At 31.4% G+C, this 16,237-nt stretch overlaps 1 protein-coding gene across 1 annotated transcript in view; it reads left to right on the top strand.

Moving 5' to 3' along the window:
- Window positions 1-16,237, top strand: part of LOC139482706 (E3 ubiquitin-protein ligase RNF213-like) — a 419,318-nt gene that overhangs the window by 80,060 nt on the left and 323,021 nt on the right. Inside the window, exons 8-10 of the mRNA XM_071266774.1 lie at window positions 9,581-9,734; window positions 11,285-11,502; window positions 11,785-11,937. Coding sequence (XP_071122875.1) covers window positions 9,581-9,734; window positions 11,285-11,502; window positions 11,785-11,937 — 525 coding nt within the window. The remainder of the gene's footprint in view (window positions 1-9,580; window positions 9,735-11,284; window positions 11,503-11,784; window positions 11,938-16,237) is intronic.

Here is a 16,237-nt window from a genome sequence, read left to right as displayed (position 1 = left end):
TTTAAGCCATAATCAAGAATCGTTTTTGAGATACGGTGCGACATGTGAAAAAAACACACCCCTGTTTTAGTTACAAAGTGTCGTAACTCGGAAAGTTTTAATCTTATTTTCACCAAAAAGTATACAGATCATTTGACCATCATAAGTAACAACTATGTTAAGTTTTATGAAATTTGGATAAGTCGTTCTCAAGTTACGGTGCGACATGTTTACGCCGGACAGACAGACGGACGGACAGACAGACGGACGGACACCGGACATTTGTATACCATAATACGTCCCGTCAAAATTTTGACGGGCGTATAAAAAAGCACATGAGATTACCAAAAGATAAAGGTTTCTGCTTTGAGACAGGCGATGGATGTATACTCATGACTTTTGATATCTCAACCGGCCCCTATTCCTTTAGCAAATGAGGAATAAACAACCACAATGCATTAAACAAGAGAAAACTCGATTTAAAAGAAGCCAGAGTCAAATGTAGAAATAGGTAACAGAAGAAACTACGCAAATGGCAATAATAAACATAAAATAACAAACGGACCAGTAGCAGTAACTCAATGCAAGCTCCATGTTTGAAGTACACTTATCGGTAATTTGTGTCATTGGTAGAAAAATTAACAATTCTTAAACAATAATATCTGGGAATATTTGGTCTGCTCCAATAAAATAATATCCTTACCTACTACAAAAACATATAAAACTATTCTCTGTTCTTTGGTTGAGTTCACAAATAGATTTTTCTCTAAGATATTTCATTCTCCCATAGGATATTTGTTTCTCCTATAGGATATTTATTTCTCCTATAGGATATTTCTTTCTCCGATAGGATTTTTTCCTCTCTTATGAGTTGCTTTGATCTCCCATAGGATTTTTAATATCCCTTAGGATTTTTAATCTCCCTTAGGATTTATTTATTACCCTTAGGATTTATTTATTACCCTTAGGATTCTTTTTTATCCCACAGGATATTTTTTCTGTTATGAAATCCCTTAGGATATTTATTAATCCTATCGGATATTTTTAATCCCATGGGATTATTTTATTAGACTAATATCCTGTAGGATAAAAAATATCCTATAGGAAATGCTTTTATTTTTCCTAAGGGATTTTTTTAATCCTAAGGGCGAAACTATATCCTATAGGATATTTTTATTCTCCTAAGGGATTATAAATCCCTTAGGATTTAAATATCCTGTAGGATATAAAAAATATCCTATGGGATTATGACTTTATCCTATAGGATTTCTCAAAATCCTGTAGGATTTTTAAAAATCCTATGGGAGAAAAAAATATCCTACAGGATTTTGTCACTATTTTCACTCCAGTTGCCGAACCGGGCGAGCCACACCAATTTTTTTTTTGTATTGTGTTAATTATCCCCAGAGGTACATTATTGCCAAATTTGATGATTCTACGACAAAAAAAAGTGTGGTTCCAATTTGCACTTATGAGAAGTGCAAATTAATCCAAGAACATGTTTGTAGTAAATAATTTGCTGATAGGATTTTTTTTATTCTTATGCTCAAAAATCAAATCCAAATCTTTCCAGTCACGTGGTATAGCAAGTTTAAAAGATATAATGTCTACAAAAGTAACATTCGGGTTATATTAGTTGGTTAACAGCGTCCTGAAACAAAACAAAAAAAAAACCAATTATCACTTACAATATCATTGATGAACCTTATGCCTTTCATGTACCAAGGTCTGTAAGAAATACTCGTTCTGTCAACTTCGATAAAAGGATTGAACTAAAAAGGCTTTCAGTTCCCCCTCACTATGAGACTCGTGGATAACTTTCGATTTAACTTTGGAGTACTACCATTCCATAAAAACTATTAATAACACGTTGTTTTTAATTACAAAAGAGTTTGGTACGTGAGTAGATGAAATGACATAAATACGATTCGATTTTGCAAGTGATTTAAGAATTACAATTTTACCGACCAAGGAAAGGTTTCTGATTTTCCACATATTAATTTTTTATTTTATTTTTCTGTGCATGTATCTAAATAAGAACACACTATTTATTCAAAAGCATTACATTTAAAATCTAAGGTTTTAAAACCCTCTGTTCATTTAATGGGAAGGGAATCTTCTTTGTTAAATTTATTTCTTCTAATCCATGTTGCTTCGGTGTAGAAAAAATAAACTTTTCCAAAAATCGTTTGAGGAATCCACTAAAATTTGCGCTAATTTTTCTAAAACATATATCAATCCCGAAAAATTGTAAACTCAGCAGTTAGCCCGTCTGTACCTGGGCTTTTATTATCTTTAAATGTTTTCAAAACATTAACGCAATCAGATTCTGAAATATCTGCATCGCATATATCACCAAAAAAAAACAATCTTTTTCCACGTCTGTAAGCTTATGAATACCATTTTAATTAAAAAATTTAGAAGCGCCTAAATATTTATCAGGGTCTTCTTTTGAGGAGTATAGATTTTGATAGACATTTCTCTCTGTGTTTAGAATTTTTCTTGTTACATAATTTCAATGATTTTTACAACTTATTTCTAATTTAATCAAAAGTGTATTTATAACTATATCTAAATCAGAGTTTTCTGTATTTCGTACTGTCATTTTTTCTGTGGAAAGACCTATTGTTTTTCTTCTGATTATTTTTTTTTTTTTCTTCCGCCTAATTTTGTTCTTGCGATAAACATTTGTTTCGCAATATGTCGCTTAGATATTTGGTATATGATATCGAACAGTTTATGCACTTTTGAAATTTACCCTGCGTAAACGAATACTTTTCTTTGTAGGAGTTATCTCCCCAAACACTGTTTTCCTTGTTAGCGCATCTCCTTCGCAACCGTAAAAGATTATGACAAATTTATTTTACAAAATTGCTCGTTATATCCTTCGCATGATTTGTCCTATTTTGACCGAAGCGATATGACCGCTCCATATGAGAGTTATTTCCCCTTATGCATCTGATATAAGTGATATGAATTTCTATCTTATAAATCATAAGTGATAGAGACCTAGGATCTTTTGATTTGAGGTCCTTGGTCCCAAAAAATGAAAATTAGGTCAAGGTCAAAGGTCAAGGTCATATTCTAATATTTGAATTTGGCTTATTTTCACTTATATCCATAGACTGTATAAGATATCAACAAATTATTTTTACTAAATTGTTAGTTGCGACATGTCGTAAGATGTAAATTTTGATTGCAAGCGTACGTTGAATGTAAAAGGGAGTTTTCTCCCCTCTTGTATTTAAAAATACGCGTTTGGTGATATAACTCATTAACTAAATATAATAAAGACCTATGGTCTTTTGATTTGAGGTCCTTGGTTTATGACCTTGAAACTGATCTCAAGGTCATAGCTTAATTTAACGTTCTAGATTTTGACCTTTGCTTTTATTCTATATGTATACATGATAAAGATATACAACTTTTAGAAAAAGATATCAAACCATTTAACCTTGTAAAAAACAACCGGAAGTGACCTTTTGTAAACCGGAAATAGCTATTTTTTTGTACTTTTTAATATGAAAGTATATAGAACCAGATATTTTTGGAATCAGTGTCAAGTAAATATTCAAATATAATCGGAAGTAACATTTTTCAAACCGGAAGTAACAAATTATCTCCCTTATTTAAAAAAAATGTATGGAAACAATATATTTTTGGAATCAGCTTACTAGGAGCTATCATTTGACGATTGAAATGACATTTTAAACTTAGTTTCACAACTTTTCATATCAAATTACATTGTTTTGATGGAAAGACCTTCAATTGTTCTCTGAACAATTGGTTTTTAATTTAACTTGTTATGGTATCCCATTTCAAATATGTCTTTTCTAAATAGTGATATTTATTATTAGATTCTGATAAATCATTTAACTATTTCAACATAGTCTTTATCTGTCAGTAACCAGATCGCGAGTTGAATTTACAGAAACCGGGTTCTCTCTCACTAAAGATTTCGCCGGACAGTGTTAATTTAATAAGACTGTTTTTTATAGATGGGACAATGAGTGTGTTTTACACTGCTTGATAAGAAAATCGATATCAAACAAAATTCTAAGCAACATTGTATAAGCGGGCTTCTTTGACGCCAATTATATATAATCTAGAATCAACATTTTCAGTCCTCTAAAAATAACTCAAATTCTTCTATAAAATCGTATAATTTACTCGTTTATTTGACAGATGAATTATATTTGGAACCAACCATTATGTCTAAAGATGGATTAACTATCGTATTGAAATCTCAACCCAAAACACGATTTTTCGTTTAATAAAATATGGATTTTTACAATATACTCAATTTGTTCATTTTCAACTTTTTTATGGGCGTACAATTATTTACAAAAACAAAAACTGTGTTGTCTATTTCAACCGTAAGTTACCTTCTGTTTTAATCTGCTTTTTTACCCATTTTTTTTAACGTATACTCTGTTGAGCTGTTAAACAAAATTGAAAGACCTCTACGATTAGTTTCCCCGTTCTAAAAATAAATATCTCCAGCCTATTCCCTTTTCCATATAGTTTCATTGGATTCAATACTGTAGGTTTCCTATAAAAAAATATGTAGCTTTAAAAATATTTCAATCAAAGAAACATGGATTTATGTTTAAAATCGTTTCCAAAGCCATTTATATTATTAGTCAGAGAAGTTAAATTGATACAATAATGAGCCATTATCTAGTTTTGGCTTTACAGCCTTTTTATTTTCATACATACTACCCTTAACGTAATTGAACATTATATGACTAAGTAGAAGAAAAAACCCACCGAAAAACAGATCTGAAAAGGAAAAAAAATATACAAAAAGACAGGATTCTCTCTGTTCGGTCTGCCTGTCCAAAACCATCATTGATCATTCTAAATACATTCATGTAACTTATTTATCAATACAAAAAGTACAATCTACAATATTTACTATAGATGACACAATTACGGTTTAAAGTACGCGTGTACAGGTACGCAGATATTATTTTCTTATTTTTTTTTATCCTTTTCTTGTCGACGTACGAATATGGGACACAGTTATATAATGGCAAATGTGTATCGGTTTTTAATAGAAGTGTGGATTACATTCGTTATTACTGGATTTATAAATAGATATTTTTTCGCATATACTGTTGAATTTCTATAGATTTGCAATGTGTGCAAAAAGCACACTATTGCACTAATAATTATCAATGAATTGATTTATACGTTTTTGATTACCAACATTTGCTGGGAAAAAGTAGTTGTATTTTCCAAAAAATGCAAACATGTTTATTCTTACGTGTGTATGTGCAATTTATGTACATATAGTGTCAACAAAGAAAACTGAGGGATTTTTTCTCTCTCGAGATTATAGTAATACACTAGGAAAATGGTAACATTCATGATGTCTGCGTACCGTTACCGTAAGTAAATTATGTTATTTACAAGTAAAATCACAATATACGCTGCATGTATCTTATTGTCCTTTTTATTAATGGTGACATTTTTAAAAATATAGTATCAAATATAGTACTTTGTAAATTTAGAATTCATATAATGTAGTTTTATCTGGAAAATAATCTTTAAAGTGTTTGTATTGAGGCAGCAGTCTATATATTGTTACAAATACTGTTAGGTTATTTGTACTGTATTTCTTTCACTTAATGTTGTCATTTTAGCGGTATTGCTTAACATTGCCATATCAGCGGGAGGTTTGTCTAGCTTTTAAAACCATATTCAACCCACCCTTTTCTTAAAATGTCATGTACCTAGTCAGGAATATGGAAGTTGTTATCAAATAGTCCATTTCTATCTATGTTGGCGTTTGTTTTTGTAACAGGTCAGAGTTTCAATTGTTCCTTTGTTTTACTCTTATATTTGATGTGTTTCCCTCGGTTTTAGTTGTGACCCGGATTTGTTTTCGCTTAACTTATTTATGACTATTGAACACCGGTATACTGCTGCTGATTTTATTTACAACCTTCATTCTATTTTAAAGTTCTTTTGAACTGGAAAGTATATCTGAGTTAAATAATGTCAAATATCTAGCCCTGCATTATACACATTATAGCACAGTAACAACCTTATTGATGGTGTCTATTTGACGTGTTAAAGACAGGTTGAGGTGTGTTCTTGTCGTTTCTACTAATAAAATACAAGAGGACTTGATTACTAAACAGAATAAAAAGTTTGTTGTTTCCGATTAATAAATATATAAAAATTCTTCATGAAATTAATCAAAATTTTGACGAAAAATAAAAAAAAATGTTTATTTCGTTATTTGTCGTTTCCACGATAACCGGAACCGAGTAAGAGTACTACAATGTTGGAAAATTTGTGTTGTTTCCGAATAATTCATTTAAATTCCCTTTAGTCAAAAAAGGAATACTTTAGACTACTTGGCAAAATCATGATAGCCCAGTTTCTACGAATCAGGTATTTGTGATACTAGATCATACATTTTGTTTTGCGTTTATGTACAAATAATGAAATCTGTGTTCCGCACTTCCACTTCATAGTCGAATGTTAAAGGAGTATAATTACACTTTATATTACACGGCTAAAAATTTGAACAATCCTAGAAAAATATTTGACTTGAATTTAAGATTGATCGGCAAAAGTCGAATGTTCTAGTGTTTTTTGTTTTGTTTTTGCTTTTAGCTTGAACGTTTGATTTCAAATGCAGATCCTAATTGGCATGCAGTTTGACTTGTTATTCAAAGACAGCTCTCCAATATATTTCTTTTTTTTCACTTCATTCAAACACCACACATAATGTTTTACTCATAAAGCGAAAAAGTTCACCAAATTCTGAAGTAGGCACAAAGTGGAGATAGGGGTACATTGTAGTACATAATTTTAGTATAAGTTCAAATTCTAGTAAGTTTAGGGCATATTAATGTTAAAAATATGCCGCACGTCACATTCTAGGATATATTTTTCACGAAACTACATAGTAAAAGTCGCACAGTTTTAGCCGCTAAGACAGTTTCTTTCAGTAAATTGCATTGTCAACCTATATTGAGTGAAATAAGAAAACATGCAGAATTTCACAAAACCTTGTTTATCTCGGAGATTTTATGAAATAAACTAAAATATGAAGCCAGTATTACTTGATGTAAGCAGGATTTCTGTGCGATATTCTCTGTTCACTATGGAAGAATATTGTTTTCGAAAAGACATAAGCTGTAACGCATATATGATATCGAAATTTTTAAAGCAAAAAGTGTCATGTGACACATTCAAAGAACTCATTGGAATTTACTGTTCAACTGTTTTACTTATTATTTGGTAAATGTTTCTGACGTAACATGCATAAGTAATGTTGTTTAATGTTAGCATTTCCTGATTACACCGTTAATCGAATCATTCATGGTTGATATATGTTCACTCAGAGATTGTTATTACACTGTATAACGTGTTGGTTTAAGTTGATATATTGAAAAGAATGATATCGAAATCACTTGAAGACATCTTAAGAGAATTCAACCTTTTGATTTTCATAAATTAGTTCTTGAAAAATATCAACAAATTGCAAGTCATACATTTGGTGCACACAAATTGATACCGTGTATGTTATTACAGCTTCTTTACCTAAAACGAACAATTATAAATAGCAAACAACAAACTGTTTAGAGGCGAAAAGGACTGTTCACTGGAAATCAGTATTACTAGTTCTTATATTGTGGTCAGTTTAAGGTATTTCAGAAACAATAACTTTATCAAACCTTAACTTTGCCAAACCTTCATGAACATTTAGATAAGTTGGTTTTGTTGGAACATGTGCTCATGTAAAATCAAAAAGACAGGGGAAAAACTAAACAATTGATTTTCAATTTATTAAGGTTCTCATTTTTACAGGTAAAATCTATTTAGTCTGTTTGTTTGCAGTCGCCATTTATATATAGAGTTTTTCGACACATAAATTTTTTTACCATCCATTAATTTTTGTCGTCTAACTTTCATTAAATAATAATGAAATGGACAGAAGCCTCCTCCTGATTTAGATATAGCATTTGAAAAAACATAAATAATAATTTTTATACTCTGACGCTCACAGTAGTCATCGTATGAGTAACATGTTTATTATATTGTATTGTTAAACCTTTGGTTATTCCTTCAAATGAAATATATCTTGCAGTTAGTCCATTTGATACCACTATATACCTTTAAAATTTTTAAAAAGCCAAAAAGATCTAGTATATAAAAAAGTCATATGTACTATAAACATGGGATTAGTCGTTAATCATATACCGTTTTTTCCAAAACAAATAACAATTGGACCAGTGATTTAAGCCTTGTGCAAACGATTCCTTTCACATGAAAACTTTTTGAATGATTGCATTTTAATTTTTAACAATAAAACAAATTGTATTGACGCTCTGTTCCAAAAGGGACGGAAATCTGTATAGTCGCAAAATTATATTTTTATTGAACCAAATAGAAATTGAATGCACAGTTGACTTTGTAGATAAAGAATGATACACATGAAAACGATCGCCACCATGTCCATTAAATCTATCAAGCTCTTTGGTTTTTATTTCTCAAAAACATTGAATATTATAATTGTTAGTTATGAATATTCAATTGACCTAAATTAATAAACGGACGCAAGAAATTTATAAACGGACTCAAGAAATTAATAAACGTGTTTTAGATAAATAATTATACACTTGGAAACGATGGCCACCATGTTCATTAAATCTATCAAGCTCTTTGATTCTTATTTCCCCAAAACATTGGGGATTTTGATTGTTAGTTATGAATATTCAATTGACCTAAATTAATAAACGGACGCAAGAAATTAATGTACGTGTTGTTTTCAATTTTTTACATCACTGGGTCTGCTTGTGGACTATCAGTCCCCGAGGTTATCATCAGCTCAGTAGTCAGTTCTTCGGAACTGACATGATTTAACAAACTTTACTAAAATTGTCCGTTTATAAATTTTGAAACTATTAAGAAACTTAGGTTTCAACTCCCTCAGACAAAGTTGGCTTTAGATGAATTTACATGTAGCTATTTATTTTAGGTATTTTTGACATATAGCTCTTCATAAGTTTCGATACTTATACATCTTTGGATTTTAAATGTTTGGCTGTGAGCGTTCTTGATGAAGGTAAATCCAGAAAAACGCTTCGGACGCAAGAAATTAATAAACGTGTTGTTTTCAATTTTTTACATCACTGGGTCGATACCTCTGCTGGTAGACTATCAGCCCCAAGGGTATCATCAGCTCAGTAGTCAGTACTTCGGAACTGACATGATTTAACAAATTTTACTAAAATTGTCCGTTTATAAATTTTGAAATTATTAAGAAACTTAGGTTTCAACTCCCTGAGGCGAAGTTAGTTTTAGATGAATTTGGCTATTTATTTAAGGTATTTTTGACATATAGCTCTTCAACGGTTTCGGTACTTATACATCTTCTGATTTCAAATGTTTGGCTTTGCGTGTTCCTGATGAAGGTTAATCCAGAAAATCGCTTCGGACGCAAGAAATTAAAAAACGTGTTGTTTTCAATTTTTTTAAAGATGTTGATGATTTATAATATTCTCATCAACGGGAGAGTAACAATTGTTGACATTATAATATTGTATTTATAACAATCGTATATTCTCTCTCTTTTCAGACATGTTATGCTGATACAAAAATGAAAACACTAGATGAATCCTTGTTGAAAACGTGCAATATTCTTCGTGATGTCAATGACGAAAAGGCAAATTGTTTGATAATGTTTGCTGATTGTAAACATCTCATCTTGTGGCTAAGAGAAACCATGCATAGTAAGTGTTTTAGGAGTAATACCAAATGAAAATTTAAAGGAAACATGATTACGCCTGACCCACATGTGTAATACATAAGGGTGCATTTTATCTGAAAATTTCAAGTCAAAGGTTTATTTTGAAAACAGGAAATCATTAAATGGCGCTCACACCAAAATGTAACTTAAAACACGTGATCATAATGATGTGAACTCCCGCAAAAATAAAAAAAAAACGTAATAGATTCTATGCGTCTAAAGCAGCTTTTTCACCAAGAAAACTTAAAGTTAAAAATTTAAAGCCCTACCTTAATGTCAAGATTATAAAGCAAATATTACCAATCAAAAGAACCAAAATTTGTTGATGTAAGATTAAGAGTTATGTAACATATAGATAATTTTAATCAAAAGAGGCGATATAAATGTCACTCTTATTTTAATGCCAACCAAAACATTTGTTACAAGATATCGCGATGCTATGATTAACCAATATCAAAATTCAACGCATGACTGATCCCTTAAACCTTGCCCTCAATTTTTTTTGGTTATTTTTTGAACTAAAAACAAAAGCCCGATGTCTTTATCGTCTATTTTTTACAAGTTTCAAGTACATAAATGTATCACTTAAATCAAATATGGTGAAACAACTCATGTACATGTATGGAGTCTCAAATCTGTGGCGGGTTCAAGATCTTTGACAGATTTCAAATCTATGGTAACTATGACGTCACAAATGCCATAAAAATTTAAATCTGTAGCAGGTTTTTGTTTTCTCCAGATCTATGGCAGGTTTTGATTATTGTTTAATTTTTCGGGGAAACCTAGTAGCTATAATGTCGCAAATAACTTATGTCTAATCACATCATCGCCGCATCTAAAGGTGGTAGAAAACATATTTTCAAATACCATTCTAGATGAAAGTTTTGTTATATCAATGGAAATGCTCAATCTTCCTGGGAACTAACTTTACATTCGTTTCCTGTGATACAGTTTTGGGGTTTGTTTTCGTGTTTCTGTCAGCTGCTACTTTTTTCGTCTATGTTCCTGGTTGTTGCTTGGTCGTTTATTGTACTAGTGTGACTTTGGAATTATTTCTGTTTTTTTTCACAATATTGTTTTGTTCTGCTATTTTGTTATATATTTACCTTTTGTACTCTTTTTTTTTTAACAAATTCTTCAGCATTTTTTTTTAATTTATAACATTACAAATTAATCTTTCTTGAGATTTAGAAACTTGAAAAAAAAGAATTCTAATAATCTTCATCTTTTTAATTTATGTCGAATACCTGTACTGTGCATTTTTTAAAGGCAAATCATTAGTCAGCTATATACTGACTGGTCCTCTACGTGCAGAAAATCTGCCATATATTTGAACATAGAAAATCTGCAATAGATTGGGAAACTAAAAAAGATGCCATAGATTTGGATTCTAAAATATATACCATTGATCAGAGATTGCATGACGTCATATTCACCATATATTTGGAACCTGTTGTTGATGTTAATCCTAAAGAAATATCTACCTTTTATAATTAAAAACAAATATGCAGAATAAACCTGTTTTTGTTGAAGGTATCAAAGAGCTACAAGTATTCGTTGACCTAGCAATGATGTCAGCAGGAGAAGGAGACATGTCTGTCGCTAGAGTACATTGTTTACATTCTGCAACAACAGGATATGGACCACTGATTTTTAATTTTGATGAAAATTGTAGTGACAAAGTTTTTTTGGAAAAATGTAAACAAGTATGGAGAGTGTTGTCGGCAGATTTTAAACTCCCCGAAAAATTGGTAAGCAATTTAATTGTGAGCTTGCCTTGTATTTACGCCATTAGAGCAGTTTTCATCGCTGGCTGACATGATGAACAATTAAAGTATGGTTTTAAGCTTGTGTTGCTCTTTCTTTTTTTCTTTTTATTTTATTCCTGCGCTATGCTTTTTTCATGTTCTAAATATAAGTGCTGGTATAACGTTGAATAATTATTCTTTGAAAAAAACCCACTTCATATTAAGTTTATCTGTTGAAGATGATAGGCTTTTGAAGTAGTTGTTAAAATATTCAGTTATTTTCAGCGTGGAACATGTGGAAACTTGGAATGGTTAAAATCGGTTAAAAAATCTCATGGTTCAATTGAAATGAGTTCTTTATCACAAGTGGAAGCAATCAATGCCAGTGGTGTTTATGTCGTTGGATATTCTGAAGTTTACAAACCTGGAAAAAAACTGGTAAGAAAAAAGTAATCAGATGGCAATTTTTGTGATGGCTATAAAATTGAGAATGGAAATGGGGAATGTGCCAAAGAGACAACAACCCGACCATAGAAAAAAACAACAGCAGAAGGTCACCAACAGGTCTTCAATGTAGCGAGAAATTCCCGCTACCGGAGGCGTCCTTCAACTGGCCCTTAAACAAATATATACTAGTTCAGTGATAATGAACGCCATACTAATTTCCAAATTGCACACAAGAAACTAAAATTAAAATAATACAAGACTAACAAAGGCCAGAGGCTCCTGACTTGGGACAGGCGCAAAAATGCGGCGGGGTTAAACATGTTTGTGAGATCTCAACCCTCCCCCTATACCTCTAGCCAATGTAGAAAAGTAAACGCATAACAATACGCACATTAAAATTCAGTTCAAGAGAAGTCCGAGTCTGATGTCAGAAGATGTAACCAAAGAAAATAAACAAAATGACAATAATACATAAATAACAACAGACTACTAGCAGTTAACTGACATGCCAGCTCCAGACTTCAATTAAACTGACTGAAAGATTATGATTTTATCATATGAACATCAGGCACAATCCTTCCCGTTAGGGGTTTAGTATCATACCATCTTAACATATATGAGAAGAACATAACCCGTGTCATGCTAACAACTGGTTTTTGAATAAATATGTTTAGTTCCGATGCAAAGACCCTATAAGTGAATCAATATTAACGCCAAAATATGCAATCTTTAATGACCTGACAACAGTATCGTAACTATATCCCTTCTTAATAAGTCTATTCAAAGGTTTGGTTAGTTTTTGAGGTGAATACTGACACCTTTGTGCTTTATAAAGAATATTTCCATAAAAAATTGGATGTGAAATACCTGAACGTATAAGAAGTCTGCATGTTGAGCTATATTTACGAATGATGTCCTTATACCGATGATAAAATTTAGTAAATGTTTTGACTAGTTTGTGATATCGAAAACCCTGGTCTAATAATTTTTCAGTAATACATAATTTTTTCTCGTTAAAATCTAAAACATTGTTACATACACGAGCGAATCGTACAAGTTGAAATATAAAAACACCGTAAGATGGTGACAAGGGAACCATTTTCACTATGATAGTTAAGTTATAAACTTATATATGGAACGCCATGACTGCCTTATGTTGATGATCAGCATTATATGCAGTGGTCACACCATTATATGCAGTGCTCCGACCTTTATATGCAGTGCTCACAAAATTATAAGCAGTGCTCACAACATTATATGCAGTGTTCACAGCATTATATGCAGTGCTCATAACATTATATTCAGTGCTCACAACATTATATGAAGTACTCATAACATTATATGAAGTGCTCACAACATTATATGAAGTGCTCATAACATTATATGAAGTTTTCAAAACATTATATGAAGTGCTCACAACATTATACGAAGTGGTCACAACTTTATACGTTTTTTGTTTATGAAGGTGATGATCAGTGATGGTGATGATGATGTTTGATGTATATGATGGTGGTGGTTCAGATTTCCTTAAACTTCGTTTTTTTTTTAGCGGAAATGACCGAATCTATAATTGGTAATTGCCAGCAAACAAATTGAAACAGTTATTAAAGTCATATTAATATTAAGTCAGTATACAATATTCAAAACTGATTGAAATAAGGAAATTAAGGTATGATCAATTTACCACAAATTTTTTCAACCCCAGGACATTTTTAACTTATTTTCATGATCAGTTTCATCATAATCACAAATAAATATTTATATACTTTAAGTATTGAATAAATTGTTTCGCCGAGCACAGCTTAATACGACCGCAGAGATCCAACCCAGAATTTACACATACTTTTAAAGCTGTGTAAGGGAGGTAATCAAACATTACGTTTGGATTAGCTAAATATATTTGAATTACCTTCCTTATATGGCAATTTACCAAACAATCCTTGTTTTTCCCTCTTTTCTGCCTCTAATTCCTAAACGGTTTGAGGCATGGACACCCCCTCCCTCCCAGGCCAATCCTAATCATCCCTTTGTGGTATGGAAGCTTGTGGTATAATTTCAGAGATATCCATACACTAAAGCACAAGTTAATGTCTGGAAACTACAAAAATGTTTATTTTGGTCCCCTTTTTGGTCTCTAATACATAAACAGTTCAGACCATAACCCTCAAAATCAATCCCAACCTTTCTTTGGTGGTAATAAACCATGTGTTAAAATTCTATTGATTTTTATTTTCTTTATCCGAAGACCATCCGGACGACGCTGACGACGACGACGACGACAACGTGATAGCAATAAATGGCAATTTTTTTTCTTCATTTTTTGCGGTCGTATTAAAATATATATATTTGTACACATATATAATTGTGAATTTCTAATCATTTTACTCTAAATAAATATCTTCAGATAACACGGGACTGCAATGTGATGACCCAGATATCTGTAAGAAGTATACTGTTAATTACATTTTGGTTTTTATATTTATTAATGTTGGTCAGCGATGTTATTCGAAATAGAATTTTACTTAACATATACGATTTTTAATCTTATTTTAAAAAGGCATGGCACAGCATTTTTTAGTGCAAATTTACTATTTTGTAAATTTTAATCCTTTTAAGTATATAATTCGGACTATGCTATACATAAAAGTCAAATAAGTTTCGACAATTTCCCTTTTCATGGACAATCGTTACTATCCAATAACAGTAAATCATCCTTTTTTTACTCACAGTTTATTTCAATCTTCACATAAATGCAAAACTTAGATGCATATTTTTTTTTGTTAGTTGTTAGTGGTTTTGAACTAGCTGTAAGTAACTGCGAGTAATCTTAGATCAGTACTTTTTGTTGTTGGGATATAAAAGTACCGGCCACGTCTTTTGTTAGATGTACTGGTCTAGTATTTATATTTGTATTCATCTGATGAGTTGAGCCTTTTTCAACTGATTTACATGATCCGTTCTTATGTTGTTCTGTTACACCACTGTCCCAGGTTGGAAGGAGGGTTTGGATCCCGCTCACATGTTAAAACCCGCCATATTATGTATGAATTTATCTGTCCCAAGTCACGAGCCTGTATTCCAGTGGTTGTCATTTGTTGATGTGTTACATGTTTGTTTTTCGTTCATTTGTTTGTACATTAATTAGGCCGTTAGTTTTCTCGTTTGTGATGTTTTACGTTTATCGTTTCGGGGCATTCTATAGCTGACTATGTGGTATGGGCTTTACTCATTGTTGAAGGCCGTACTATGACCTGTGCTTGTTAATTTCTGTGTCATTTGGTCTCTTGTGGAAAGTTGTTTCATTGGCAAGCATACCAATTTTTTTTCATATATTAACCGTGCTGACTTATAAACATACGTAGTAAACGTTTCATTCACCTCCACAAACTAAGTTTTCATAAGATTTTATAACTATAAATCGAAAATGTAAAACTGGGTCTTGATAGGGTATTTTTTTCTAATGAAAGTTTATATCTCTATATAAGGCTGCTGCTAATATTTAGAAGAAAAACTGCTTGATGTGCTAAAAAGCTTGTAAAATAATGTTAATAAGTGATGACAAGTTGTGATGAACACCTACCATAAAATGCTTTAAACTGCATTTTCATATCTGTTAGATACTTATTCATGTAAAAAATGGCAAATTCTGAAAAGCGATGCCAATAATGAATCTATCATGACATATATAAGCAAGCGTTATATGGCACTTATGTCTTACAGAAAGCAGACCTTTTTTTATTTAAAATGTAATTTAGCTTTTTTAAAACTGAGTACTGACTATAGAGTCGCACCTTGCTAAAATTCTTCAGTAGGAAATGAACTCGAGGCATATAACATACAAATTTTCCTTCAATATTCCATTAACTAAATTTTTATTTTTATATTACATTATGCCATTCGTATTTCTTACGACGAAGAGAACTAGTTCATTCATTCAACCCTCAGTTTCATCTTTTCCTCCGAATGAACTTAAATTAAGTATTATGTCTGTCCAATTGCAGATAATAGCAGGCATTTTTTTTATATATCGAAATCGAATTGCCTTGATAACATGTGTATAACAACTGTTTCAATTTGTTTGCGGGGCACTATCAATTATGACTGTATTCAGTAATTTCTGCTAAAAAATTCCGAAGTTTACCGAATCTGAACCCCCACCATCATATACATCAATCATCATCATCACCATCAATGATCATCACCTTCATAAACAAAAAACGTATAAAGTTGTGACCACTTCGTATAATGTTGTGAGCACTTCATATAATGTTTTGAAAACTTCATATAATGT

The sequence above is a fragment of the Mytilus edulis genome, chromosome 1 (genome assembly GCF_963676685.1).
Source record: "Mytilus edulis chromosome 1, xbMytEdul2.2, whole genome shotgun sequence".
Lineage (NCBI taxonomy): Eukaryota > Metazoa > Mollusca > Bivalvia > Mytilida > Mytilidae > Mytilus > Mytilus edulis.
This window is presented reverse-complemented; position numbering and strand designations above follow the sequence as displayed.